This window comes from Orcinus orca, chromosome 1 (genome assembly GCF_937001465.1).
Source record: "Orcinus orca chromosome 1, mOrcOrc1.1, whole genome shotgun sequence".
Taxonomy (NCBI): Eukaryota; Metazoa; Chordata; class Mammalia; order Artiodactyla; family Delphinidae; genus Orcinus; species Orcinus orca.
In genome coordinates, this window is record NC_064559.1 from 106,671,487 (window position 1) to 106,697,798 (window position 26,312).

General features: G+C 42.3%; 1 protein-coding gene across 47 annotated transcripts in view; it reads right to left on the minus strand.

Annotated features, from left to right (window-relative positions):
- PDE4DIP (phosphodiesterase 4D interacting protein) overlaps positions 1 to 26,312 on the minus strand; it is a 288,606-nt gene that overhangs the window by 70,114 nt on the left and 192,180 nt on the right. For 26 of the 47 annotated variants that reach the window (XR_007473525.1, XM_049702093.1, XM_049702136.1 and 23 more), the window contains 7 exons: positions 25,886 to 26,071; positions 21,843 to 22,094; positions 21,363 to 21,494; positions 20,557 to 20,676; positions 18,912 to 19,101; positions 18,173 to 18,297; positions 762 to 1,001 (listed from right to left, as the gene is read on the minus strand). Coding sequence is in view for 46 of the 47 variants with exons in the window: in XM_049702093.1 (XP_049558050.1) it covers positions 762 to 1,001; positions 18,173 to 18,297; positions 18,912 to 19,101; positions 20,557 to 20,676; positions 21,363 to 21,494; positions 21,843 to 22,094; positions 25,886 to 26,071 (1,245 nt within the window). In the remaining variant the exon portion in view is untranslated. The remainder of the gene's footprint in view (positions 1 to 761; positions 1,002 to 18,172; positions 18,298 to 18,911; positions 19,102 to 20,556; positions 20,677 to 21,362; positions 21,495 to 21,842; positions 22,095 to 25,885; positions 26,072 to 26,312) is intronic. The other 21 variants (XM_049702221.1, XM_049702178.1, XM_049702166.1 and 18 more) reach the window with 4 other exon arrangements.

Sequence of the window (26,312 nt, forward strand, 5' to 3'; positions counted from 1 at the left end):
CAGGCAAATGTGGCTTAGAACCTGCTTTCCACCTCAGGCCTCTGTGCTGTATGATGATGAGGAGGAGTGACTGAGCCAGTTCAGATGAGTCCTGGCTGGTGCTGTGGGGAGGCTCTGAGAGGGGAAAGCATGAGAGGAAAGAGAAGCAACACCGAGACAGAGCATAGTGAGGTGGGAGGAACACAGAGAGCAGATCAAAACTTCTGCTTCGAATCTTCGATTGGCCTCTTAACTCCTGTAAACCTTAGCATGTCAGTTAATTGTCCCAGTGCCTACGTTTTCTCATGTAAAATACAGAGATAGTAAAATCTACCCTAGCTCTGATGAAATTATTTGAAAATTTGTTTGGAAACGTGGTAGATTTTAAAGCCCTCTGCAAATATAAAGAATAGGCATTAATACATACAGCTGTTAACTGCTGAGCACTTATTGCATCAGGCACTGGTAAATTATTTCACTTAATGCTCCATATAACTATGCACAGTGTATATTATTATTATCCTCATGTTAAAGATGAGGAAACTAAGGCTTAAGTACCTGAGGAGTTTAAACACAAGGCAAACAACACGTAAGTGTCAAACTCAGAATCTGGAGCCAGATCTGACCCTAAATCCCACGCTCTCAAGGCACTGTATTGAAGCACCTTCGATTTCACCCTGACCTTAAGGAGCGTGGAAGAGGCGAGATTGTCCCTTCCACCGTAGACATCTTGGGGACCTCCCCACTGGCTGAGGGCTTCCTGATTCCCTTTTCCTTCCTACCTTGGAAGAGCAGCTGCTTGTTTCCAGGGTCAGTGTTGGTGGGGAATTTCTGGTTAACAGAGGAGGGGCTGAGGCTGGTTTTGCTGGCACCACCATCCAACTGCTGCTCGAGCTGTAGTCGCAGACAGTTGTTCCCCTGAATGCTGTGCTCCAGCTGCCCTCTCAAAGCTCGGATCTCTGCCACCAGGTGGCTCAAGTCACTGCTCAAAGGGACTTGGTGACAGGCGTCCCAGGTGTAAGCTGAAAGTAGAGAGAGGACGGAGGGTCTGGTGGCACCGAACCAAGTATTTCCAAGCATTTGTCAGAACACTCCTCTGACATTCCTTTCTGCCAAGGACCCCACTGTAATTTCAGGGTCCCAGGAACACACCTGTGATGGATATGTCACTTTTCCTATGCAGGGCCTGGTGCACACTGAGATGGCATACACTCCAGCATGGAGTTTCCTTGGAGGCTCAAATGACCCTCCTCCATCTAGAGGGCATTTGATTGGCAGATAAGTCAAGCCTATTATTTCACCTTATTAACGTCAGTCCTGCAGGCTAGACAGCAGGGTCTTCCAGGGCAGAAGATCAATACTGAACTAGAGAAGGGGAGGGGCTGAGGGAGAAGGAGATGTGATGACCTCCACATTCGGGAATCAAAGGGAGAGGAGGAGGAAGGCATCAGGGCTTTGGGCAGCATGTAAGAATGGGAGTGGGGTACCACAGACCAGGGATCATAACTAACTGGGCGTCTCAATTTCTTCTAGTTTTTTTTTACCTCCACTCACCACTCATAGCCTGTTTCTATGTACTGGGGGAAGAAGAGATCTAAGAAATATTCTACAAGACCACAATTGCTCATCTAAAAATGTTGAAGCCAAATGTAGTTAAAAAGATAGAACTTGTTTTGGTTTTTAGCAAGGCTATAGGATGCATATACCATATAATACATGCACCCAGTTGCATCAGGGCCACAGGCCTTAACCAAACACATTAATATTTCTGCAATGAGCTATATGAATATTCTCACTAAATGGGATAAATGAAGAGGAGTGCACGACAAGATGGCAGAGTAGAAGGACCTGAGCTCACCTCCTCTCATGAAAACACCAAAATCACAACTAACTGCTGAACAACCATCAACAAAAAACACTGGAACCTACCAAAAAGATATTCTGCATCCAAAGACAAAGAAGAAGCCACAACAAGATGGTAGGAGGGGTGCTTTCATGATATAATCAAATCTCATACCCACTTCTACAGACTGGAAAATAATTATATTGCAGAGGTCCTCCCACAGGAGTGAGAGTTCTGAGCCCCATGTCAGGCTCCCCAGCCTGGGGTACTGTAAAAGGGAGGATGAGCTACCAGAGCATTTGGTTTTGAAGGCCAGTGGGGCTTGAGTGTAGGATCTCCACAGGACTGTGAGAAACAGAGAATCCAGTCTTAGAGAGTGCAAAATGGTTTCATGAGCACTGGGACCCAGGGCAAAGCAATGACTGCATAGAAGCCTGGGCCAGACCTACCTGCAGGTCTTGGAGGGTCTCCTGAGGAGGCAGGAGTCAGCTGTGGCTCACAGTGGGGACAAGAACACTGGTGGTGGAGGCCCCAGGGAATATTCAACAGCATGAGCTCTCCTAGAGGTCGCCATTTTGGCACTGAGACCTGGCCCCGCCCAACAGCCTGCAGGCTCCAGTGCTGGGATGCCTCAGGCCAAACAACCAACAGGGTGGGAACACAGCACCACCCATCAGCAGACAGGCTGCATAAAGTCGTCCAGAGTCCACTGCTGCCTCTAAACATACCACATGACTTGGCCCTGCCCACCAGACAGACAAGACCCAACTCCACTCACAAGTGGGCAGGCACCAGTCACTCCCACCAGGAAGCCTGCACAAGCCCCTGGACCAACCTCATCCACAAGGGGGCAGACATCAGAAGCAAGAAGAACTACAATCCTGCAGCCTGTGGAAAGGAGACGACAAACACAGAAAGTTAGACAAAATGAGAAAGCAGAGAAATATGTTCCACACGAAGGAACAAGATAAAGCCCCAGAGGAACAACTAAGTGAAGTGGAGACAGGCAATCTACCTGAAAAAGAATTCAGAGTAATGAAGTAAAGAGGATTCAAAATCACAGGAAAAGAATGCAGGCACAGATTGAGAAGATAGAAATATTTAACAAAGACCTAGAAGAACTAAAGAACAAACAAACAGAGTTGAACAATACAATAACTGAAATGAAAAATACACTAGAAGGAATCAATAGCAGAATAAATGAAGCAGAAGAACAGAATCGTGGAAATCACTGCTTTGGAACAGGATAAAGAAAAATGAATGAAAAGAAATGAGGACACTTTAAGAGACCTCTGGGACAACATTAAATGCACCAACATTCACATTATAGGGGTCCCAGAAGGAAAAGAGAGAGAGAGAAAGGGCCTGAGAAAATACTTGAAGAGATAATAGCTGAAAATTCCCTAACATGGGAAAGAAAACAGTCAGTCAAATCCAGGAAGAGCAGAGAGTCCCATAGAGGATAAACCCAAGGAGGAACATGCCGAGACACATATTAATCAAACTGACAAAAATTAAAGACAAAGAAAAAATATTAAAAGCAACAAGGGAAGAGCAACAAATAACATACAACAGAATCACCATAAGGTTATCAGCTGACTTTTGAGCAGAAACTCTGCAGGCCAGAATGGAGTGGCACAATATATTTAAAATGATGAAAGGAGAAAACATACAACCAAGAATACTCTACCCAGCAAGGCTCTCATTCAGATTTGATGGAGAAATCAAAAGCTTTACAGACAAGCAAAAGCTAAGAGAATTTAGCACCACCAAACCAGCTTTACAACAAATGCTAAAGGAATTTCTCTAGGACAAAAAGAAAAGGCCACAATGAGAAACAAGAAAATTATGAATGGGAAAGCTCACTGGTAAGGCAAACATACTGTAAAGGTAGGAAATTATCCATACTCTAATGTGATATCAAAACCAGCAATTGTGAGAAGAGGAGAGTACAGATGCAGGGTATTGGAAATGCATTTGAAAGTAAGAGACTAGCAACTTAAAACTTTAAAAAATCTTGTGTATATATATATATAGACTGCTATCTCAAAATCTCATGGTAACCACAAACCAAAAATCTACAATTGATACATGCACACACACACAAAAATCAATCCAAACACAACACTAAAGATAATCATCAAATCACAAGAGATGAGAACAAAAGAGGAAGGGATGAAAAAAGACCTGCAAAAACAAATCCAAAACAATTAACAAAACCGCAATAAGAACATACATATCAGTAATTACCTTAAATGTAAATGGATTAAATACTCCAACTAAAAGACATAGACTGGCTGAATGGATACAAAAACAAGACCCATATATATGCTGTCTACAAGAGGCCCACTTCAGATCTAGGGACATATACTGACTAAAAATGAGGGAATGGAAAAAGATATTCCATGCAAATGGAATCAAAAGAAAGCTGGAGTAGCAATATTCGTATCAGACAAAATAGACTTTAAAACAAAGACTAAAAGAAGGACACTGAATAATGACCAAAAGATCAATCCAAGAAGATATAACAATTGTACATATATATGCACCCTACATAGGAGCACCTCAATATATAAGGCAAATGCTAACAGCCATAAAAGAAAAAATCAACAGTAACACAATAGTGGGGGACTTTAACACCCCACTTACATCAATGGACAGATCATCCAGACAGAAAATCAATAAGGAAACATAGGCCTTCAATGACACATTAGACCAAATGGAATTGATATTTATAGAGCATTCCATCTAAAAGCAGCAGAATACACATTCTTCTCAATTGCACATGCAACATTCTCCAGGATTGACCATACACTGAGCCAGAAAGCATGCCTTGATAAATTTAAGAAAATTGAAATCATATTAAGCATCTTTTCCAATCACAACACTATGATATTAGAAATCAACTACAAGAGAAAAATAAACTAAAAAAACACAAACATGTGGAGGCAAAACAATATGCTTCTAAACAACCAATGGATCATTGGAGAAATCAAAGAGGAAGTTAAAAAAAAAATACCTAGGAACAAAACGAAAACATGATGATCGAAAACCTATGGGATGCAGCAAAAGCAGTTCTAAGAGGGAGGTTTACAGCGGTACAATCTTACCTCAGGAAACAAAAATATCAAATAAACGACCTAACCTTACACCTAAAGCAACGAGAGAAAGAAGATCAAACAAAACCCAAAGATAGCAGAAGGAAAAAAATCATAAAGATCAGAGCAGAAATAAATGAAATAGAGACAAAGAAAACAATAGAAAAGATCAATTAAACCAAAAGCTGGTTGTTTGAAAAGATAAACAATATTGATAAACCTTTAGCCAGACTCACCAAGAAGAAAAGGGAGAAGGCTCAAATCAATAAAATTAGAAATGAAAAAGAAGAAGTTACAATGGACACCACAGATATATAAAGGATCATAAGAGACTACTACAAGCAACTATATGCCAATAAAATGGACAACCTAGAAGAAATGGACAAATTCTTAGAAAGGTACAATCTCCCAAAACTGAACCAGAAAGAAATAGAAAATATGAATAGACCAATCACAATTACTGAAATTGAAACTGATTAAAACACTTCCAACAAACAAAAGTCCAGGACCAGATGGCTTCAGAGGCAAATTCTATCAAATCTTTAGAGAAGAGTTAACACCTATCCTTCTGAAACTATTGCAAAATATTGCAGAGGAAGGAACACTCCCAAACTCATTCTATGAGGCCACCACCATCCTGATACCAAAACCAGACAAAGATACCACACACACAAAAAAAATTACAGGCCAATATCACTGATGAACATAGACACAAAAATCCTCAAAAAAAAAAATACTAGCAAACCGAATCCAACAAAACATTAAAAGGATCATACACCACAATCAAGTGGGATTTAACCAAGGGCTGCAAGGATTTTTCAATATCCGTGAATCAATTGGTGTGATAAACTACATTAACAAATTGAAGAATAAAAACCATATGATCATCTCAATAGAGGCAGAAAAGGCTTTTGACAAAATCCAACACCCATTTATGATAAAAACTCTCCAGAAAGTGGGCACAGAGGGAACTTACCTCAACATAACAAAGGCCATACATGACAAACCCACAGCTAACATTATACTCAATGGTGTGAAGCTGAAACCATTTCCTCTAAAATCAGGAGCAAGACAAGGATGTCCACTCTTGCCACTTTTAGTCAACACAGTTTTGGAAGTCCTAGCCATGGCAATCAGAGAGAAAAAAGAAATAAAAGGAAGCCAAATTGGAAAAGAAAAAGTAAAACTGTCACTTTTTGCAGATGACATGATTCTACACATAGAAAAATCCTAAAGATGCTACCAGAAAACTCCTCAATGTATTTGGTAAAGTTGCAGGATACAAAATTAATACACAGAAATCTCTTGTGTTTCTATACACTAACAACAAAAGATCAGAAAGAGAAATTAAGGCAACAATCCCATTTACCATCACATCAAGAAGAATAAAATACCTAGGTATAAACCTACCTAAGGAGGCAAAAGACCTGTACTCTGAAATCTATGATGCTGATGAAAGAAATCAAAGATGACACAAACAGATCAAAAGATACACCATGTTCTTGGATTGGAGGAGTCAATATTGTCAAAATGACTACACTGCCCAAGGCAATCTACAGATTCAGTGCAATCCCTATCAAATTACCAATGGAATTTTTTGCAGATCTAGAACAAAAAGTCTTAAAATTTGTATGGAAACACAAAACACCCCAAATAGCCAAAGCAATCTTGAGAAAGAAAAACAAAGCTGGAGGAATCAGGCTCCCTGACTTGAGACTATAATACAAAGCTACAGTAATCAAAACAGTATGGTACTGGCACAAACACAGACTTATAGATCAATGGAACAGGATAGAAATCCCAGATATAAACCTATGCACCTATTGTCAATTAACAACAAAGGAGGCAAGCCTACACATGGATAAAAGGTAGTTTCTTCAATAAGTGGTGCTAGGAAAACTGGACAGTTACATGTAAATGAATGAAATTAGAACATCCCCTAACACCATACACAAAAATAAACTCAAAATGGATTGAAGATCTAAATGTAAGACCAGATACTATAAAACTCTTAGAGGACAACATAGGCAGAACACTCTTTGACATAAATCGCAGCAATATCTTTTTGGATCCACCTCCTAGACTAATGAAATAAAACCCAAAATAAAGATATTGGGCCTAATTAAACTTAAAAGCTTTTGCACAGCAAAGGAGACCATAAACAAAATGAAAAGACACCCCACAGAATGGGAAAAAAATATTTGCAATCACTGTGACTAACAAGGGATTAATCTCCAAAATATACAAACAGCTGATACAATTCAATATCAAAAAACAAAACCACCCGAGCAAAAAATGGGCAAAAGATCTAAATAGATATTTCTCCAAAGAAGACATACAGATGGCCAAAGAGCACACGAAAAGATGCTCAACGTTGCTAATATTAGAAAAATACAAGTCCAAACTACAATGAGGTATCCCCTCACACTGGTCAGAATGTCTATCATCAAAAAATCTACAAACAATAAATGCTGGAGATGGTGTGGAGAAAAGGGAACCCTCCTACACTGTCGGTGGTAATGTAAATTGGTACAGCCACTATGGAGAACAGTATGGAGGTTCCTTAAAAAACTAAAAACAGAGCTACCATATGATCCACCAATCCCACTCCTGAGCATATACCCTGAGAAAACCATAATTCAAAAAGAGTTATGGGGCTTTACTTGTGGCGCAGTGGTTGGGAGTCTGCCTGCTGATGCAGGGGATGCAGGTTCGATCCCTGGTCCGGGAGGATCCCACACGCTGCGGAACAACTAAGCCCGTGTGCCACAACTGCTGAGCCTGCACTCTGAGCCTGTGAGCCACAGCTACTGAGCCTAAGTGCTGCAGCTGCTGAGGCCTGCGTGCCTAGAGCCTGTGCTCCACAGCAGGAGAGGCCACCTCAACGAGAGGCCCACGCACCGCAGGGAGAAGTGGCCCCTGCTAGCCGCAACTAGAGAGAGCCCACACGCAGCAGTGAAGACCCAGCACAGCCAAAAATAAATAATTAGTTTAAAAAGAAAAAAAGAGTTATGTACCACAATGTTCATTGCAGCACTATTTACGATAGCCAGGACATGGAAGCAACCTATTTGTCCATTGACAGATGAATGGATGAAGATGTGGCACATACATACAATGGAATATTACTCAGCCATAAAAAGAAACGAAATTGAGTTATTTGTAGTGAGGTGGATGGTCCTAGAGTCTGTTATACAGAGTGAAGTAAGTCAGAAAGAGAAAAACAAATACCTTATGCTAACACATATATATGGAATCTAAAAAGAAAAAAAAAAAGGTTCTGACGAACCTAGGGGCAGGACAGGAATAAAGACGCAGACATAAAGAATGGACTTGAGGACATGGGGAGGGGGAAGGGGAAGCTGGAACGAAGTGAGAGAGTGGCACTGACATATATACACTACCAAATGTAAAATAGATAGCTAGTGGGAAGCAGCCGCATAGCACAGGGAGATCAGCTCTGTGCTTTGTGACCACCTAGAGGGGTGGGATAGGGAGGGTGGGAGGGAGACACAAAAGAGAGGGGATATGGGGATATATGTATACGTATACCTGATTCACTTTGTTATACAGCAGAAACTAACACAACATTTTAAAGCAACTATAGTACAATAGAGATGTTTAAAAAAAAAAGATACTGTAGGTGGGGGACCTTCAAGATAGCAGAGGAGTAAAACGTGGAGATCACCTTCCTCCCCACAAATACATCAAAAATACATCTATATGTGGAACAACTCCTACAGAACACCTACTGAATGCTGGCAGAAGACCTCAGACTTCCCAAAAGGCAAGGAAATCCCCACATACCTGGGTAGGGCAAAAGAAAAAAAGAAAAAACAAACACAAAAGAATAGGGATGGGACCTGCATCTCTGGGAGGGAGCTGTGAAGGAGGAAAAGTTTCCACACATTAGGAAGACACTTCACTGGTGGAGAGTGGGGGTGGGAGTAGGGAAAGCTTTGGAACCACAGAGGAGAGCGCAGCAACAGGGGTGCAGAGGGCAAAGTGGAGAGATTCCCACACAGAGGATCGGTGCCGACCAGGACTCACCAGCCTGAGAGGCCTGTCTGCTCACCCTCCGGGGCAGGTGGGGGCTGGGAGCTGAGGCTTGGGTTTCAGAGTTCAGACCCCAGGGAGAGGACTGAGGTTGGCTGTGTGAACACAGCCTTAACGGGGCTAGTGCACCAAAGCTAGCGGGGAGGGAGTCCGGGAAAAACTCTGGACCTTCCTAAGAGGCAAGAGACCATTGTTTCGGAGTGTCCAAGGAGAGGGGATTCCTTCCCCATTTGCCCACAGAAGGCAGAGCACTGCCTAAACAAGCTCCAGAGACGGGCGTGAGCCACGGCTATCAGCTTGGACACCAGAGACAGGCATGAAACTCTAACACTGCTGCTGCAGCCACTGATAATCCTGTGTGCAAGCACAGGTCACTATCCACACATCCCCCCAGGAGGCTGTTCTGCTTGCCACTGCCAGGGTCCCATGATCCATGGACAACTTTCCCGGGAGAATACATGGTGTGCCTCAGGCTGTTGCAACATCATGCCGGCCTCTGCCACTGCAGGCTTACCCTGCATTCCAATTATGACTACCGTACCACTCCCTCCCCCTGGCATGAGTGAGCAGAGTCCCCTAATCAGCCACTGCTTTAACCCTGTCCTGTCTGGGCAGGAACAGATGCCTGAGGGCGACTTACACACAGACATGGGGCCAAAACCAAAGCTGAACCCCAGCAGCTGTGTGAACAAAGAAGAGAAAGGGAAATCTCTCCCACCAGCCTCAGGAGCAGCAGATTAAATCCCCACAATCAACATGATGTACCCTGCATCTGTGGAATACCTGAATAGACAACGAATCATCCCAAAATTGAGGAGGTGGACTTTGGGAGCAACTGTAGACTTGGGGTTTACTGCCTGCAACTGACTTGTTTCTGGTTTTTATGTTTATCTTAGTATAGTGTTTAGCGCTTGTTATCATTGGTGGATTTGTTTATTGGTTTGGTTGCTCTCTTCTTTTTTTAATTATTATTACTTTTTAAATTTTTTTACCTTAATAATTTTTTTATTATTCTTTCTTTTCTTCTCCCTTATCTTCTGAGCTGTGTGGCTGGCAGGGTCTTGGTGCTCTGGCCTGGTGTCAGGCCTGAGCCTCTGAGGTGGTAGAGCTGAGTTCAGGACATTGGCCCACCAGAGACCTCCTGGCCCCATGTAGTATCAATTGGCAAGAGGTCTCCTAGAAATCTCCATCTCAACACTAAGACCCAGCTCCACCTAACAGCCAGCAGGCTCCAATGCTGGACACCCCATGGCAAACAACTAGCAAGACAGGAACACAAACCCACCCATTAACAGAGAGGCTGCCTAAAATCATAGTAAGTTCCCAGACAACACAAAACACACCACCAGATGTGGACCTGCCCACCAGAAAGACAAGATCCAGCCCCACCCACCAGAACACAGGCACCAGTCCCCTCCATCAGGAAGCCTACACAAGCCACTGAACCAACCTTACCCACTGGGGGCAGACACCAAAAACAGTGGGAACTACGAACATGCAGCCTGAGAAAAGGAGACCCCAAACACAGAAAGTTAAACAAAATGAGAAGACAGAGAAATATGCAGCAGGTGAAGGAGCAATGTAAAAACCTACCATACCAAACAAATGTAGAGGAAATAGGCAATCTACCTGAAAAAGAATTCAGAGTAATGATAGTAAAGATGATCCAAAATCTTGGAAACAGAATGGAGAAAATACAAGAAATGTTTAACAAGGACCTAGAAGAACTAAAGAGCAAACAAACAATGATGAACAACACAATAAAAGAAATTAAAAGTTCTCTAGAAGGAATCAATAGCAGAATAACTGAGGCAGAAGAACGGATAAGTGACCTGGAAGATAAAATACTGGAAATAACTACTGCAGAGCAGAATAAAGAAAAAAGAATGAAAAAATTGAGGACAGTCTCAAAGACTCTGGGACAACATTAAATGCACCAACATTCAAATTATAAGGGTCCCAAAGAAGAAGAGAAAAAGAAAGGGTCTGAGAAAATATTAGAAGAGATTATAGCTGAAAATTTCCATAACATGGGAAAGGAAGTAGTCAATCAAGTCCAGGGAGTGCAGAGAGTCCCAGGCAGGATAAATCCAAGGAGAAACATGCCAAGACACATATTAATCAAACTATCAAAAATTAAATACAAAGAAAAAATATTAAAAGCAGCAGGGGAAAAGCAACAAATAACATACAAGGGAACCCCCATAAGGTTAACAGCTGATCTTTCAGCAGAAACTCTGCAAGCCAGAAGGGAGTGGCAGGACATATTTAAAGTGATGAAAGAGAAAAACCTACAACCAAGATTACTCTACCCAGCAAGGATCTCATTCAGATTTGATGGAGAAATTAAAACCTTTACAGACAAGCACAAGCTAAGAGAATACAGCACCACCAAACCAGCTTTACAACAAATTCTAAAGGAACTTCGCTAGGAAGGAAACACAAGAGAAGGAAAAGCCCTACAAAAACAAACCCAAAACAATTAATAAAATGGTAATATGAACATACATATCAATAATTACCTTAAATGTAAATAGACTAAATGCTCCAACCAAAAGACACATACTGGCTGAATGGATACAAAAACAAGACTCGTATATATGCTGTCTACAAGAGACCCACTTCAGACCTAGGGACACATCCAATCTGAAAGTGAAGGGATGGAAAAAGATATTCCATGCAAATGGAAATCAAAAGAGCGCTGGAGTAGCAATTCTCATTTCAGAAAAAATAGACTTTAAAATAAAGATTATTACAAGAGACAAAGAAGGACAATACATAATGATCAAGGGATCAATCCAAGAAGAAGATATAACACTTATAAATATTTATGCACACAACATAGGAGTACCTCAATACATAAGGCAAATGCTAACAGCCATAAAAGGGGAAATCAACAGTAACACAGTAATAGTAGGGGACTTTTACACCCCACTTTCACCAATGGACAGATCATCCAAAATGAAAATAAATAATGAAACAAATGAAATGATCCAAAATAAAAATAAATAAGGAAACAAAAATGACACATTAAAGAGATAAGGGAACATATGTATAACTGATTCACTTTGTTATAAAGCAGAAACTAACACACCATTGTAAAGCAATTATACCCCAATAAAGATGTTAAAAAAATGACACATTAAGCAAGATAGACTTAATTGATATTTATAGGACATTCCATCCAAAAACAACAGAATACACTTTCTTCTCAAGTGCTCATGGAATATTCTCCAGGATAGATCATACCTTGGGTCACAAATCAAGCCTTGGTAAATTTAAGAAAACTGAAATCACATCAATCATCTTTTCTGACCACAATGCTATGAGACTAGATATCAATTACAGGAAAAAAACTGTAAAAAATACAAACACATGGAGGCTAAACAATACACTACTAAATAATCAAGAGATCACTGAAGAAATCAAAGAGGAAATCAAAAAATACCTAGAAACAAATGACAATGAAAACATGATGACCCAAAACCTACGGGATGTAGCAAAAGCAGTTCTAAAAGGGAAGTTTATAGCAATACAATCTTACCTCAAGAAACAAGAAACATCTCAAATAAAGAACCTAAACTTACACCTAAAGTAATTAGAGAAAGAAGAACAAAAAACCCCCCAAAGTTAGCAGAAGGAAAGAAATTATAAAGATCAGATCAGAAATAAATGAAAAATAAATAAAGGGAACAATAGCAAAGATCAATAAAACTAAAAGCTAGTTCTCTGAGAAGATAAACAAAATTGATAAACCACTAGCCAGGCTCATCAAGAAAAAAGAGGAGAAGACTCAAATCAACAGAATTAGAAATGAAAAAGAAGTAACAACTGACAATGCAGAAATACAAAGGATCATGAGAGATTACTACAAGCAACTATATGTCAATAAAATGGACAACCAGGAAGAAATGGACAAATTCTTAGAAATGCACAACCTGCTGAGACTGAACCAGGAAGAAATAGAAAATATGAACAGACCAATCACAAGTAATGAAATTGAAACTGTGATTAAAAATCTTCCAATAAACAAAAGCCCAGGACCAGATGGCTTCACAGGCGAATTCTATCAAACATTTAGAGAAGAGCTAACACCTATCCTTCTCAAACCCTTTCAAAATATAGGAGAGGGAGGAACACTCCCACTCATTCTACGAGGCCACCATCACCCTAATATCAAAACCAGACAAAGATGTCACAAAAAAGAAAACTACAGGCCAATATCACTGATGGACATAGATGCAAAAATCCTCAACAAAATACTAGCAAACAGAATCCAACAGCACATTAAAGGATCATACACCATGATCAAGTGGGGTTTATCCCAGGAATGCAAGGATTTTTCAATATACACAAATCAATCAGTGTGATATACCATATTAACAAACTGAAGGATAAAAACCATATGATAATCTCAACAGATGCAGAAAAAGCTTTCAACAAATTTCAGCACCCATTTACAATAAAAACTTTCCAGAAAGTGGGTACAGAGGAAACCTACCTCAACATCATAAAGGCCATATATGACAAACCCAGAGCCAACATCGCTCTCAATGGTGAAAAACTGAAACTATTTCCTCTAAGATCAGGAACAAGGCAAGGTTGCCCATTCCCACCATTATTATTCAACATAGTTTTGGAAGTTTTAGCCATAGCAATGAGAGAAGAAAAAGAAATAAAAGGAATCCAAATCAGAAAAGAAGAAGTAAAACTGTCACTGTTTGCAGATGACATGATCCTATACATAGAGAATCCTAAAGATGCTACCAGAAGACTACTAGAGCTAATCAATGTATTTGGTGGAGTAGCAGGATACAAAATTAATGCCCAGAAATCTCGTGCATTCCTGTACACTAATGATGAAAAATCTGAAAGAATAATTAAGGAAACACTCCCATTTACCATTGCAACAAAAGAATAAAATATCTAGGAATAAACCTACCTAAGGAGACAAAAGGTCTGTACACAGAAAACTATAAGACACTGATGAAAGAAATTAAAGATGATACCAACAGATGGAGAGATATACCATGTTCTTAGATTGGAAGAATAAATATTGTGAAAATGACTCTACTACCCAAAGCAATCTACAGATTCAATGCAATCACTATCAAACTACCAAGGCATTTTTCACAGAACTAGAACAAGAAAATTCACAATTTGTATGGAAACACAAAAGACCTGAAATAGCCAAAGCAAAACTGGAGAAAGAAAAACGGAACACGAGGAATCAGGCTCCCCGACTCCAGACTATACTACAAAGCTACAGTAATCAAGACAGTATGGTACTGGCACAAAAACAGAAATATAGATCAATGGAACAGGATAGAAAGCCCAGAGATAAACCCATGCACATATGGTCACCTTATCTTTGTTAAAGCAGGCAAAAATACACAACGGAGAAAACACAGCCTCTTCAGTAAGTGGTGCTAGGAAAACTGGACAGCGACATTGAAAAGAATGAAATTAGAACACTTCCTAACACCATACACAAAAATTAACTCAAAATGGACCAAAGACCTAAATGTAATGCCAGACACTATAAAAGTCTTAGAGGAAAACATAGGAAGAACACTCTATGACATAAATCACAGCAAGATCCTTTTTGACCCACCTCCTAGAGAAATGGAAATGAAAACAAAAATAAACAAATGGGACCTAATGAAACATAAAACCTTTTGCACAGCAAAGGAAACCATAGACAAGATGAAAAGACAACCCTCAGAATGGGAGAAAATATTTGCAAATGAAGCAACTGACAAAGGATTAATCTCCAAAATATACAAGCAGTTCATGCAGCTCAATGTCAAAAAAACAAACAACCCAATCCAAAAATGGGCAGAAGACCTAAACAGACATTTTTCCAAAGAAGATATGCAGATTGCCAACAAACACATGAAAGGATGCTCAACATCACCAATCATTAGAGAAATGCAAATCAAAACTACAATGAGGTATGACCTCACACCGGTCAGAATGGCCAACATCAAAACATCTACAAACAATAAATGCTGGAGAGGGTGTGGAGAAAAGGGAACCCTCTTGCACTCTTGGTGCGAATGTAAATTGATACAGCCACTATGGAGAACAGCACGGAGGTTCCTTAAAAAACTAAAAATATGATGAACTGGGTGATTGGGATTGACATGTATACACTGATGTGTATAAAATTGATGACTAACAAGAAACTTCTGTATAAAAAAATAAATTAAAATACAAAAATTCAAAAAAAAAAACTAAACTAAAAATAGAACTACCATATGACCCAGAAATCCCATTTCTGGGCATATACCCTGAGAAAACCATAATTTAAAAAGAGTCGTGTACCACAATGTTCATTGAAGCTCTATTTACAATAGCTAGGACATGGAAGCAACCTAAGTGTCCATCGACAGATGAATGGATAAAGAAGAAGTGGCACATATATACAATGGAATATTAACTCAGCCATAAAAAGAAACAAAATTGAATTATTTGTAGTGAGGTGGATGGACCTAGAGTCTGTCATACAGATTGAAGTAAGTCAGGAAGAGAAAAACAAATACCGTATGTTAACACACATATGTGGAATCTAAAGGAAAAAAAATGGTTATGAAAAACCTAGGGGCAGGACAGAAATAAAGATGCAGACGTAGAGAATGGACCTGGGGACACAGGGAGGGGGAAGGGTAAGCTGGGATGAAGTGAGAGAGGGGCATGGACTTATATATACTACCAAAATAGATAGCTAGTGGGAAGCAGCCACATAGCACAGGGAGATCAGCTCTGTGCTTTGTGACCACCTAGAGGGGTCGGAGAGGGTGGGAGGGAGACACAAGAAGGAGGAGATATGGGGATATATGTATATGTATAGCTGATTCACTTTGTTATAAAGCAGAAACTAACACACCATTGTAAAGCAATTATACTCCAATAAAGACGTTAATAAAATAAAATAAAATAAAAAAGAAACGAAATTGAGTTATTTGTAGTGAGGTGGATGGATCTAGACTCTGTCATACAGAGTGAAGTAAGTCAGAAAGAGAAAAAGAAATACCATATGCTAACACATATATATAGAATCTAAAAAATAAAAAAAAAAGGTTCTAATGAACCTAGGGGCAGGACAGGAATAAAGATGCAAACGTGGAGAATGGACTTGAGGACGCTCAAGAGGGACTTCCCCCTTGGAGGGGGAAGGGTAAGCTGGGACGAAGTGAGAGAGGAGTACTGACATATATACACTACCAAATGTAAAATAGATAGCTAGTGGGAAGCAGCTGCATCCCACAGGGAGATCAGCTCTGTGCTTTGTGACCACCTAGTAGCATGGGATAGGGAGGGTGGGAGGGAGATGCAAGAGAGGGTGGATATGGGATATATGTATACATATCGCTGATTCACTTTGTTATACAGCAGAAACTAACACAACACTGTAAAGCAATTATACTCCAATAAAGATGTTAAAAATAAATGTCTCAAAAGAATAAAAAGAAAAAAAAAGAAGATATGGTACATATATACAATGCAATATTACTCAGCCATAAAAAAGAATGAAATAATACTATTTGCAGCAACATGGATGGACCTAGAGATTATCATACTAAATGAAGTATGTCAGACAGAGAAACAAGTATCGTATGATATCACTTATATGTAGAATCTTTAAAAATGATGCAAATGAACTTATTTACAAAACAAACTGACTCACAGACTTAGAAAGTTATGGTTACCAAAGCGGAAAGGGTTGAGGGGGAGGGATAAATTAAGAGGTTGGGATTAACATAAACACACTTTAATATAAAATAGATAATCAACAAGGACCTACTGTGTAGCACAGGGAACTCAATACTCTGCAATAACCTATATGGGAAAAGATTCTGAAAAAGAATTGATATATGTATAACTAAATCACTTTTCTGTACACCTGAAACTAACACAACATTGTAAGCCAAATATACTCCAATATAAAAAATAAATTTTAAACATTTTTTTAAAAGAGAAAAAAAATAAAAAGGGAGCAAAGTATGAAGACTTACCCAACCTGATTTCAAAATTTACTATAAAACTCTAACAATGTAGACAGTTTGGTATTGGTGTAAGAATAGGCATATTGATTAATGGAACAGAATGGAGAATTCAGAAATAGACTCACATATATATTGAGAAGTGATTTTTTTTTTTTGCCTTGGCAATTGTTTTTCAATAGATTGCCAAGCAATTAGAAGATAGTCATGGTGATGAAAAGTCAATTGTGTTTCTATATCTTAGCAAAAAAAACAATTATTTGGCAATTGAAATAAAAATGTTATCCCACACACATGAGAAATATTTATGTATAAGTTAAAATATGCAAGATGAATATACTAAAAATTACAAAATATTATTAACAGAAGTTATGGTCACTTGATTGTCAACAAAGCTGCCAAGGTAATTCAATGGGAAATGGCAGTCTTTGTAACAGATGGTGCTGGAAAAACTTTAACCTTTTTCTCACTTCGCATACAAAATTAACTCAAAGTGAAATGCGGTCCTAAACATAAGAGCAAAAGCTATAAAACTGCAAGAAGAAAAATACAAGGAAATCTTTATGATCTTGAGATAGACAAAGATTTCTTAGCTAGGACATAAAGAAAAGCATAAATAATAAAACAAAAATTTTGATTAATTGACCTTCAACAAAATTTAAAAGTTTTGTCTTTCAAAGACACTAAAAAGACTTGGAGAATATACCTGCAAATTATTTTTCTGACAAAAATTCCAGAATAAAAATTTCTTTAAAAAAACTTTTAATTTTCTCACTGGGGTAAGAGCAGGTTTTCTGCAACATTGGCTGCATGGGTGGTCAGAATTCACAACATTCAAGACGTTTTCAAATGATGGTATCACCAGGATAGTTCTGTGTATTTTTTTTTGAATTACTGTATAATCTGGACTTTGATTAACTTGTCTCAGACCATGCAGGTGGGTATAGTTCGACTCTTGTGGCCTATTTTTAAGGATGTCGAGGCTGGATCTTGTTCATGTCACCAACCTCTGGGCTTTGTGTCTGAGAGCTCCCCTCTCTTCTTATTGGGATCCTCAATGACTGAGGTTTTTTCTCTGAGACAGAGCAAGATAGGTTTCCAAGATCTCCACAACTCCCAAGGTAGAGACTTCACCAGAACCCTTAGCAAGAGCAAGAAGCTCATAGGGTGGGGAAGAAGGGAAAACATACCTTTCAGCCCCTTCTTGGAATTGCCATAAAGTGCCTCGTAGATCTGTAGCTCTGACTGGAGGGACTGGAAAAGCTGCTGTTTCTCCTCACACTGATGCTGCAAGAGGGCCAGCTTATGCTGCAGCCTGTCAGGGGAGAAGCAAGGGTCTGCTGAGCTGGTGGGGCCCCACCAGGGCAAGAGGCTGTGAGCCAACTTCTGCATCATAGAATTCTAGCCCTAGATGTCAACTCAGGGGTCATGAAGACCATCGCTTTTATTTTACAGATGTGGCAACAGAGACTTGGAAGGTAAAGTAACTGTGCTTGGAGTCATGCCATTAGCTACCATACCTAGGACACACTACCTGGTATTCTTACCGCCCCACATTGCTCTTTTCATGTTGTCAAGCAGTTACAGGGTTTACGCTGGGGACCAGCATCATGGCTGGTGTAGAAGCTTCCTAGGTTATGGTGGGACTAATATCTTAAAACTAACTGGAAGCACGAGAATGTACTTTCTCCAGAATCTGATATGCTGAAGCCTTCCATAACAGGGTTTTACTCTTTCAACTCTGGAGTGAAAAAGACATTCCCAGAGAAGTCCTTCCTTCTGTTCAAAGTTACCCATAAATCCGATATAGCGGAGGGGATAGTGAGGTTTCCAAAAACTTCAATGGCAAGACCATTAACCATCTTGCCAATATCCCTTTTGCTAAATCTGAAAATGGGCCACCTTCCTTATCAGTGGGCTCCCTCTAACCTGGAGTCTTTCTCCTGGAGAGATAGTCGTTCCTCCTCGAAATGCAAGATCTCCTGCTGCTTCTCCTTCAAGTCTTCCAGAAGCTGCTGCCGTTCCACCTTTTGGTGCTCCCTCTCCATTTCCAGCTCTTGAAGCTGGGATCGAGAGGTCAGCAGAGCCTCCCTCAGGCATTCTGTTTCCTGGGAGTGCTCTGGTGGGCAGAACACAGGAGTACATATATTGTAGGGCCAAAGGTCAGCAGCAAGATGAGCCCAAGCACATCCATCCTGACAAACAGAACTAAAGCAAAAGGAGGGCCAGCGTATGCTGCCAGGAGAGACAAAGTGAGGGTATGCTATCATATCCACACACTCAGAGGGATGGGAACCTCCTTCTCGGCAATGCCCTTTGATCCTGATTTAATACGTCCCACCTTGCTTTTAGAGAAAACACTCTGCTTCCTGACGCTCACTGTTTTCTAAGTCCTCACATACCTTCTGTGCAGTAATCCATTCTTGAATTTTGCCAAGGATCCACATCAAAATTTCTTGTCTACAGTTTTTAGTATATATTGTTTTCATCATATTGCAAATAGAGCTATCTGTCCTTTCCTGGTCTTGCAGCCTCTCTCTGATCTTCATGGTTTCTCAAAGACTATTGACAGGGACTCTGAGAATAAGGCTCCGGTGCTGTCAGTCGTCTGGGGCAGAATCACCTGGGCCTGGCAGACTGAGCTCTTTTAAATCTTACTATCTTCTCACCTGTGAGGTCTGTTCTGCTCTTTCCAGGCATGCAATGAAAGTTTAGTAGTTCTGCCTTCTCCCTTATCTTATAATTTTTGTTATCTTCCCAAGCAGAGATCACTCCTCTCACATCTTCTTGCTCTGAGGAGGCTAAGTTAGAAATATCTCTTGATGTCTTTTTCCTTTCCCACAAGCATTCTTTCCTTCTGGGCTTAATCCTCTTAGCCACTATTCTCTGTCTGTTATGGCTATTCAATAAATATTTGTAAATAAAAATAATTTGTAATTGAAAGTATATTGATTCCATTTAGTCAATTAACACTAAGGTCAGCTGCCCCACCAGGGCGCACAGGAAATGATGCCCACACGTGGATGCCCACTGAATAGTGTTGGGAAAGCTCTGGAGGGCATTTTGCTAGCATCTTCAGACACAGAGTCATGAGGACTGGTGACCAAAGAGGAGCCCTGAGTGTATGAGTAGGAGGTGGTGAGGAGATACGGGGATAGCAGATCAGCATGGGAGGGATACACAGAGCTGCCACATCTGGAGAAACCTGAGAGAGTGTATCGGCCTCATGTTGCTCCCTGTCCTGGGTCCAAACTAGCTGTGAACTGTGGGCAGGTAGAACAGGCACTGAGGTATGCAGTTTGAGAGCTAATGACTGAATATCTGCAGGAGGGTTGCACAGAGGTGGTGGATTTCCTAGAGTGCCTTGTCCTTGGAGCCTAGGAGTCTAAGGGCCCATGGTTGGGAACTGTCAGGAAGTAGCCCTTTCTAGACTGAGAATAGCTATGGGAGTTTGGGGTTGGTAGGTCTGGGTAGCTCTGTTCTCTCCACCTCGTCTCTTTGCTTCTCCAGTTGGTGACTGGTACGGGCAGGGAGGAAAGGGAGTAACCACAGTTTGCGGCTTTTGACCACTCACCTCTGGAAGCATGACTGAGCTGAGCCTGAAGCCTCTGGTTTTCTTCCCTAAGGACTCTGTTCTCATTGCAGAGCTGAGGTGTGGACTCCAGGCCCGGACTGTAGAAGTTAGAGGTGGGTCCTGTCCCAGGAAGTGCAAGCAGGCAAGTTACACATTTGGGTAATAGACGCTCTCTGTGTTGCTCATTCTGTATCTCCAAAGATACTATCCCAACCCAGCAGAAAACCCAGAGAACTCACATCCCGGGCCTAAAGCCTGATGGGCTGAATGCCTGGCTTTCCTGTGGCTCCTCTGAGTGGGTTCTGTGCGTGCATTACCACGTGCCCTGGCTGTAGCTGTTCAGGAGGCCCTTTCCCCTAAATAGCTGCTGCTGAGCTGTGGGCAGGACAAGGGCGTGTGGAAGGGACGGCCTCCAAGTGTCAGCAGCCTGGGGGTGGGGGTGGGGGGGAGGAAGGCCACCTTGGTAAGCGGCTGGATGAGGCCCTGCAGACTTGGCTCTACCACTTGCCAATCACAGGACCAGGACACAGAAGTCAGCAGGCAGATATGAGCAGATTCGGATGGAAGAGAAGTCAGAGGATTCTGGGGACCAGACCTGGTTAGACCTGCCGCGAGGAAAGTTACTCTCTGAGCTCAGATACAGCTGCAACGGGAGCATAGTACTTGCCCCCTGCCTTGCTGGTGTAAGGAGCAAATACAGAAAAGCAGACCTCGGTGCTTTGAAGTCTGCGAAGCTCTGCCTAGGGGTTGACCTTCAGCAGCTGCCTAATTACAACCAGAAACAGGAAGGCCTGGGCCTCTCCTACCGCTTCCGCGGGCAGTGGAGCTGAGCCTGTGTTCCAGCTGCTCCCGCAGGCGGTCGTTAATGCAGATGGACTCCTCCAGGCGCTGGCGCAGGTTCCGGATTTCACCAAGGTGCTCCTCTAGCAGGTCAGTCCCTGCAGTCACCCAGCAGGACAGGAGGAGGTGGGAGATGGAGAATCCTGGTCACTAGTGGGGCCCATATTGGGGGTGTGGGGTTTGGCCAGTGGCCTCTCAGCAAGATCCCTAAACATCACCGGTCTCTCTCACAGGCATCCAGGAGCTCAGGTGACTTTGTTTAAAGAGTAAATTGGCTTCAAACACAGGACAGTTGGTGCTAACCAAGCCCCATGGGCCTCCTCCCATGCAGGGGTTCGTGTAAGGGAGTTGTAATTGTACATGTACAGCTACCAGGGTAACTGGTAAGTGTAAGGGGTTTCACACGGTTTAGAAAAATAATTGACCTGCTCGGCTTTGTGCTTTACCTGTGGGTTTGGAGTTAAGCTGGTACATGGAGGAGCCTGAAGATGGTTCCCCAGATAAGCTTCCTTTCTGAGGCCTCATCATGTCCCACTGGCCTCTGCTGCCCAAGTACCCAGGCTCGAGGATTCTGCCCAGTTCTATGGTGCCCCTCAGAGGAGAGAGGGGCTGGGCAGGGTTGAGGTAGTGGGAAGGGCTGGCTTCTAAATGGTTGGTTGGCAATGTGGCTGGGGAAGCAGGATGAACATTGCTGACACCTGGGCAGAAAGAAACATGAATGAGAAGCAGTATCAGAACAGAAGGATCGGCAAGGAAGCATGTGATTGCTAAGAACAGACACTAAAGGGGACACGTGGGCTATCAGAGGTCCCAGTCTGCTGGGAAATTCCAATTAGATGAGGATTCCCATCCTAGAGGCTATAACTTTTCACCCCTTGTATTTGCTAGCATGAGACACCAAGAGGTAGGGGATGAATAACGTATCAGAAAGTCACTAGTGTACACAAAAGGGAAGTCCAGTGGCCCTAATCCTGGCTCCTGTGATAATTCCTCATGACAGAATCCAGGGAAGTTCCAGAAGTAGAACTCACTGGGAAAATCAGAGGTTAAGAGTGTGATGGGCCGTAGCACTGAGCACACCTGTGAACGGGAACATTTGTGTCCCTATGAGTACTTGCTGTACCCAGAAGCTAACCTGCCAGCTTTTGGGGTTGTCAGAAGAGGAAGGGGGTATAAATCCAGCTAGACGTGGCGGCCCCAGTTACTCCAGAGTGAGGAACTTCTTTGCTGAGGCTGGGGGAGGTTCTAGGTAAGGCAAGAGGTGATTTCATTCTTACCCAGCATGGTTCCAGGAACTGAAATATGTCATCACTCATGTCTAAAGAGTCATGAACACTCTTCCATGGGGGAGGGAGGACCTTTCATTTCATAGGCTGGTGCTTTCATAGATCCTATGAAATCATGGGCCTTCCCATTATCTCTGCTTCTGTGTAAAAAGAAGCCCAACTTGGTGGAGAGAGGAAAGAGGTGAACAGGGCCATAGTTTAGGATATTCACATTCAGAAGACTACTTTCTTCCAGGGATTATCAATATGGGCAACAGAGTAAACAGGTAGCTCCACCTAAGAAATAGGAGTGAGGAGTGAGGTCATGGTTCCCTCCAACCAAGCCAACCCCCTTTGAGGGATTAATGCAATTGGCAGTTGCCAATTTTGATCCTCATTTATAACTGTTTCTCAAATTTGGCCACATACTGGAATCATCTGAGACAATGTAAAAGCATGTACTGGTGCCTGGACCCCCAGAGGTTTTACCTTAATTGGTATCAGTGCAGCTTGGGCACCGGATGTTTTAAAATCATCCCAGCTGATTCTAGGAGGCAGGAAAGTTTGAGAAGTATTGTCATGGATCTCCCCTTCCCCAATTTGAAAAATACTAGATATTCATTAGGATCACAGGAAGTTAAAGAGGGAGATGAAACACGTAAGCATCTAAACTATAGTCAGTAATTTTTTCTTTTTTTTTGAGGTACGCGGGCCTCTCACTGTTGTGGACCCTCCCGTTGCGGAGCACAGGCTCCGGACGCGCAGGCTCAGCGGCCATGGCTCACAGGCCCAGCCGCTCCACGGCATGTGGGATGTGGGATCTTCCCGGACTGGGGCACGAACCCACGTCCCCTGCATCGGCAGGCGGACTCTCAACCAGTGCGCCACCAGGGAAGCCCTGTAGTCAGTATTTTAAAGAATGTGACTTCCTGCCTCTCTCACACCTCCTTCAACCCCAACCCCACACAGGCAGAGGGGGAAATCAGTGATTGTCGACAGTCAGCTTACTATCTCACCAAGGTCATAGGAGGTGCCAAGTCTATCGGTAACGGTGATCAGTATTCTCATGTTCCAGTCTTCCCGGTCACACGATACAGAGCACATGCCCTAAACCATGCAAAGATGCCAGACAGACTCTTGCACAAGGAAATTTTAGCCCCACAGTGGCCTGAGAAGCCGCCATGCACCACTGTCCACTTGGAAGCTTGTTTCAAAGCAAAGGAGGAGAGCTGGTGAGGACTGTGCTTGACAAGGCAAAAGAAAGGGCTACAGCCTTCCTCACCAAGGCTGGGACCACCCAAACTCTGGCCGGTGGCACAGACTGGATATGACTCCAATTCAACCCACATCACAGACCCTTTCATGCACAGTGCTCTCCTTCCTCCACCTTTCCCTTTGGGCAAAGACAAATGGACAGTGTGGAAAGATGAAGGAAAAGGTGTCAAGGAAAAGAAAGGTAATCTACAGAACAGCTTTGCCTTTTGGCATGGAACAAATTTGTTATCCATCAGTTGTTGCTTCCAGGTGTGCTATAGTAGCAAGTTCTAGATCAGAGAGAACAGCACCTTCCTCTCATCTCTAAAGAGAGAAAAGATTGTCGCAAGGGGCCTCCAGAGTCGTTCAGCCGAGCTCAGCTCTGTGCTCTGAGCAGGATTGTAACAAAACCATTCTAGATAGAGAAGGTATAATGGAAATATGGAACTGGGAGCAGAGGATCTGAATTCAAGCCCATTTCTCCCAGTTACTAGTGATCTTGAACAAGTAACCTCACTTCCCTGAGCTGTAGTTACTGCTCTGGCAGGGAACAGGGTAAAACCATGTTCCCGTTGGTAGGCAAACCTAGGCTGCTGTACCTGTGTGATGCTGATAAGAAGGTAGCCTCTAAGACTTCACTTCCTGCAGAAAGGAAGATGTACAAACTCTTCTAAAAACAGACTCAGTCTAGCTGGTTCTGGAAGTCAAACTGAGGTCAGAGTAGACAGTGTATCCATTTTCAGAGCTGATAAATAAGCCAATCCGAATGACCTTTGGGGCTTCAGATAGGCAGATTCCTAGCTGTGGTCTTAGGTCGTTGGACACCCTTTGTACAGTGACCCTACCCTTAATTTCTGCCTCATCCAAGCTCTTCTTTATAGGCACAGAGTGTGGTTTTAAGGTAATTTCAAATTGCTTTCTAGTTTTTTTAAGCACTACTAGAGAGCAAATTCATCACGTGAGGTTCTTTTCTTATTTTAAGCTATAAGTGATAGCTTATAGCTTAAAATAAAACAAAATGTTTTATGATGTGGCATCCAGCCCATATTTACATCAAACCTTTCTCTAAAAGATGACCACATATTCTATGAATTCTGTGACTACATAACATCAATTATATCTGGGAGTTGACAGAATTCACAATCAGACATCACAGCCTGTGCTTCTGTTTCTAGCTGTCCTTGTGTCGCCTGTGCAGAAACAGAAATTAACCTCGTGTAAGGGGAAGAGAGGTTTGGCACCCCTTCTTTTTTTTTTTTTTTTTTTTTTTGTGGTACGCGGGCCTCTTACTGTTGTGGCCTCTCCCGTTGTGGAGCACAGGCTCCGGACACGCAGGCTCAGCGGCCATGGCTCACGGGCCCAGCTGCTCCGCGGCATGTGGGATCTTCCCAGACCGGGGCACGAACCCGTGTCCCCTGCATCGGCAGGCGGACTCTCAACCACCGCACCACCAGGGAAGCCCTGGCACCCCTTCTTAATCCCTCCTCCACCATCCTTTTAGCCCCGAACCTGATGATGTCAGAATTTGAACTTGACTACAAACGTTTCACTGAGGAGGATATAATTGCCATGGAAATGATCCCATTGAATGTGGCCATCTTTTTCTGGCCACTTCATCCTGCGTTGGCAGGCAAAAAACCTCTCTCCCATGTCCTGCCAGTGAACATGTTGCCAATGTGTCAGGGCTTCAATACACTTGGTGGAAGGTACCCCACACTGTCAGCAGTGGGAGAGCACCAGGTCTAGGGACTGATGAACATATATACCTGTTAACTGATGAGGCACACACATGAGAAAGATAACAGTAAATATAGTTCCCAAAGCGGCAAGCACAGCCCTCCCTCAATTGTCCACTGATAACGTGTACCCCTGTTATTTTCTAAAACTCTGCCATCCAGCCAAAGCCATGCAGAGAAACACAGTGTGGGTCCATCATTCGCAAGAACACAAATGCAGCAGGAAGTGCTCACTTTCTCCCAACTGCTTCTGCAGCATCTGCAGCTCCTGCTGAGCCTCAACCAAGGAGACCATGGGTGTCTCACAGCAGCCAAGGAGGGGAGGGCCAGCAGAGCTGAAAGGCAGGAAGCTGGGTGGAGCTGAGGGCAGTGGTGCCTGGGGAAGGCTAACCAGCGTGGGTATGGATTGAAAATGAAGGCCTAGAAACAGAAAGTTAGGGAGAAAGGAGATAAACCATTAGAGAGAAAGTCAGAGAAAAGAATGGGTGAAAGATTGAGAAGGTGAAACTATTCCCTGACCAAACATCTCCTTGGGGAGTGTCTATCATTCAATGTGGTGATGACTGAGATGGCCAAGGGGAAGCACTGTTACCCAGGATGCTGGCCTAGCTGACCCCCTCCTCCTCCTTCCCTGCCAGGGATGTATCCTGTACATGTATCT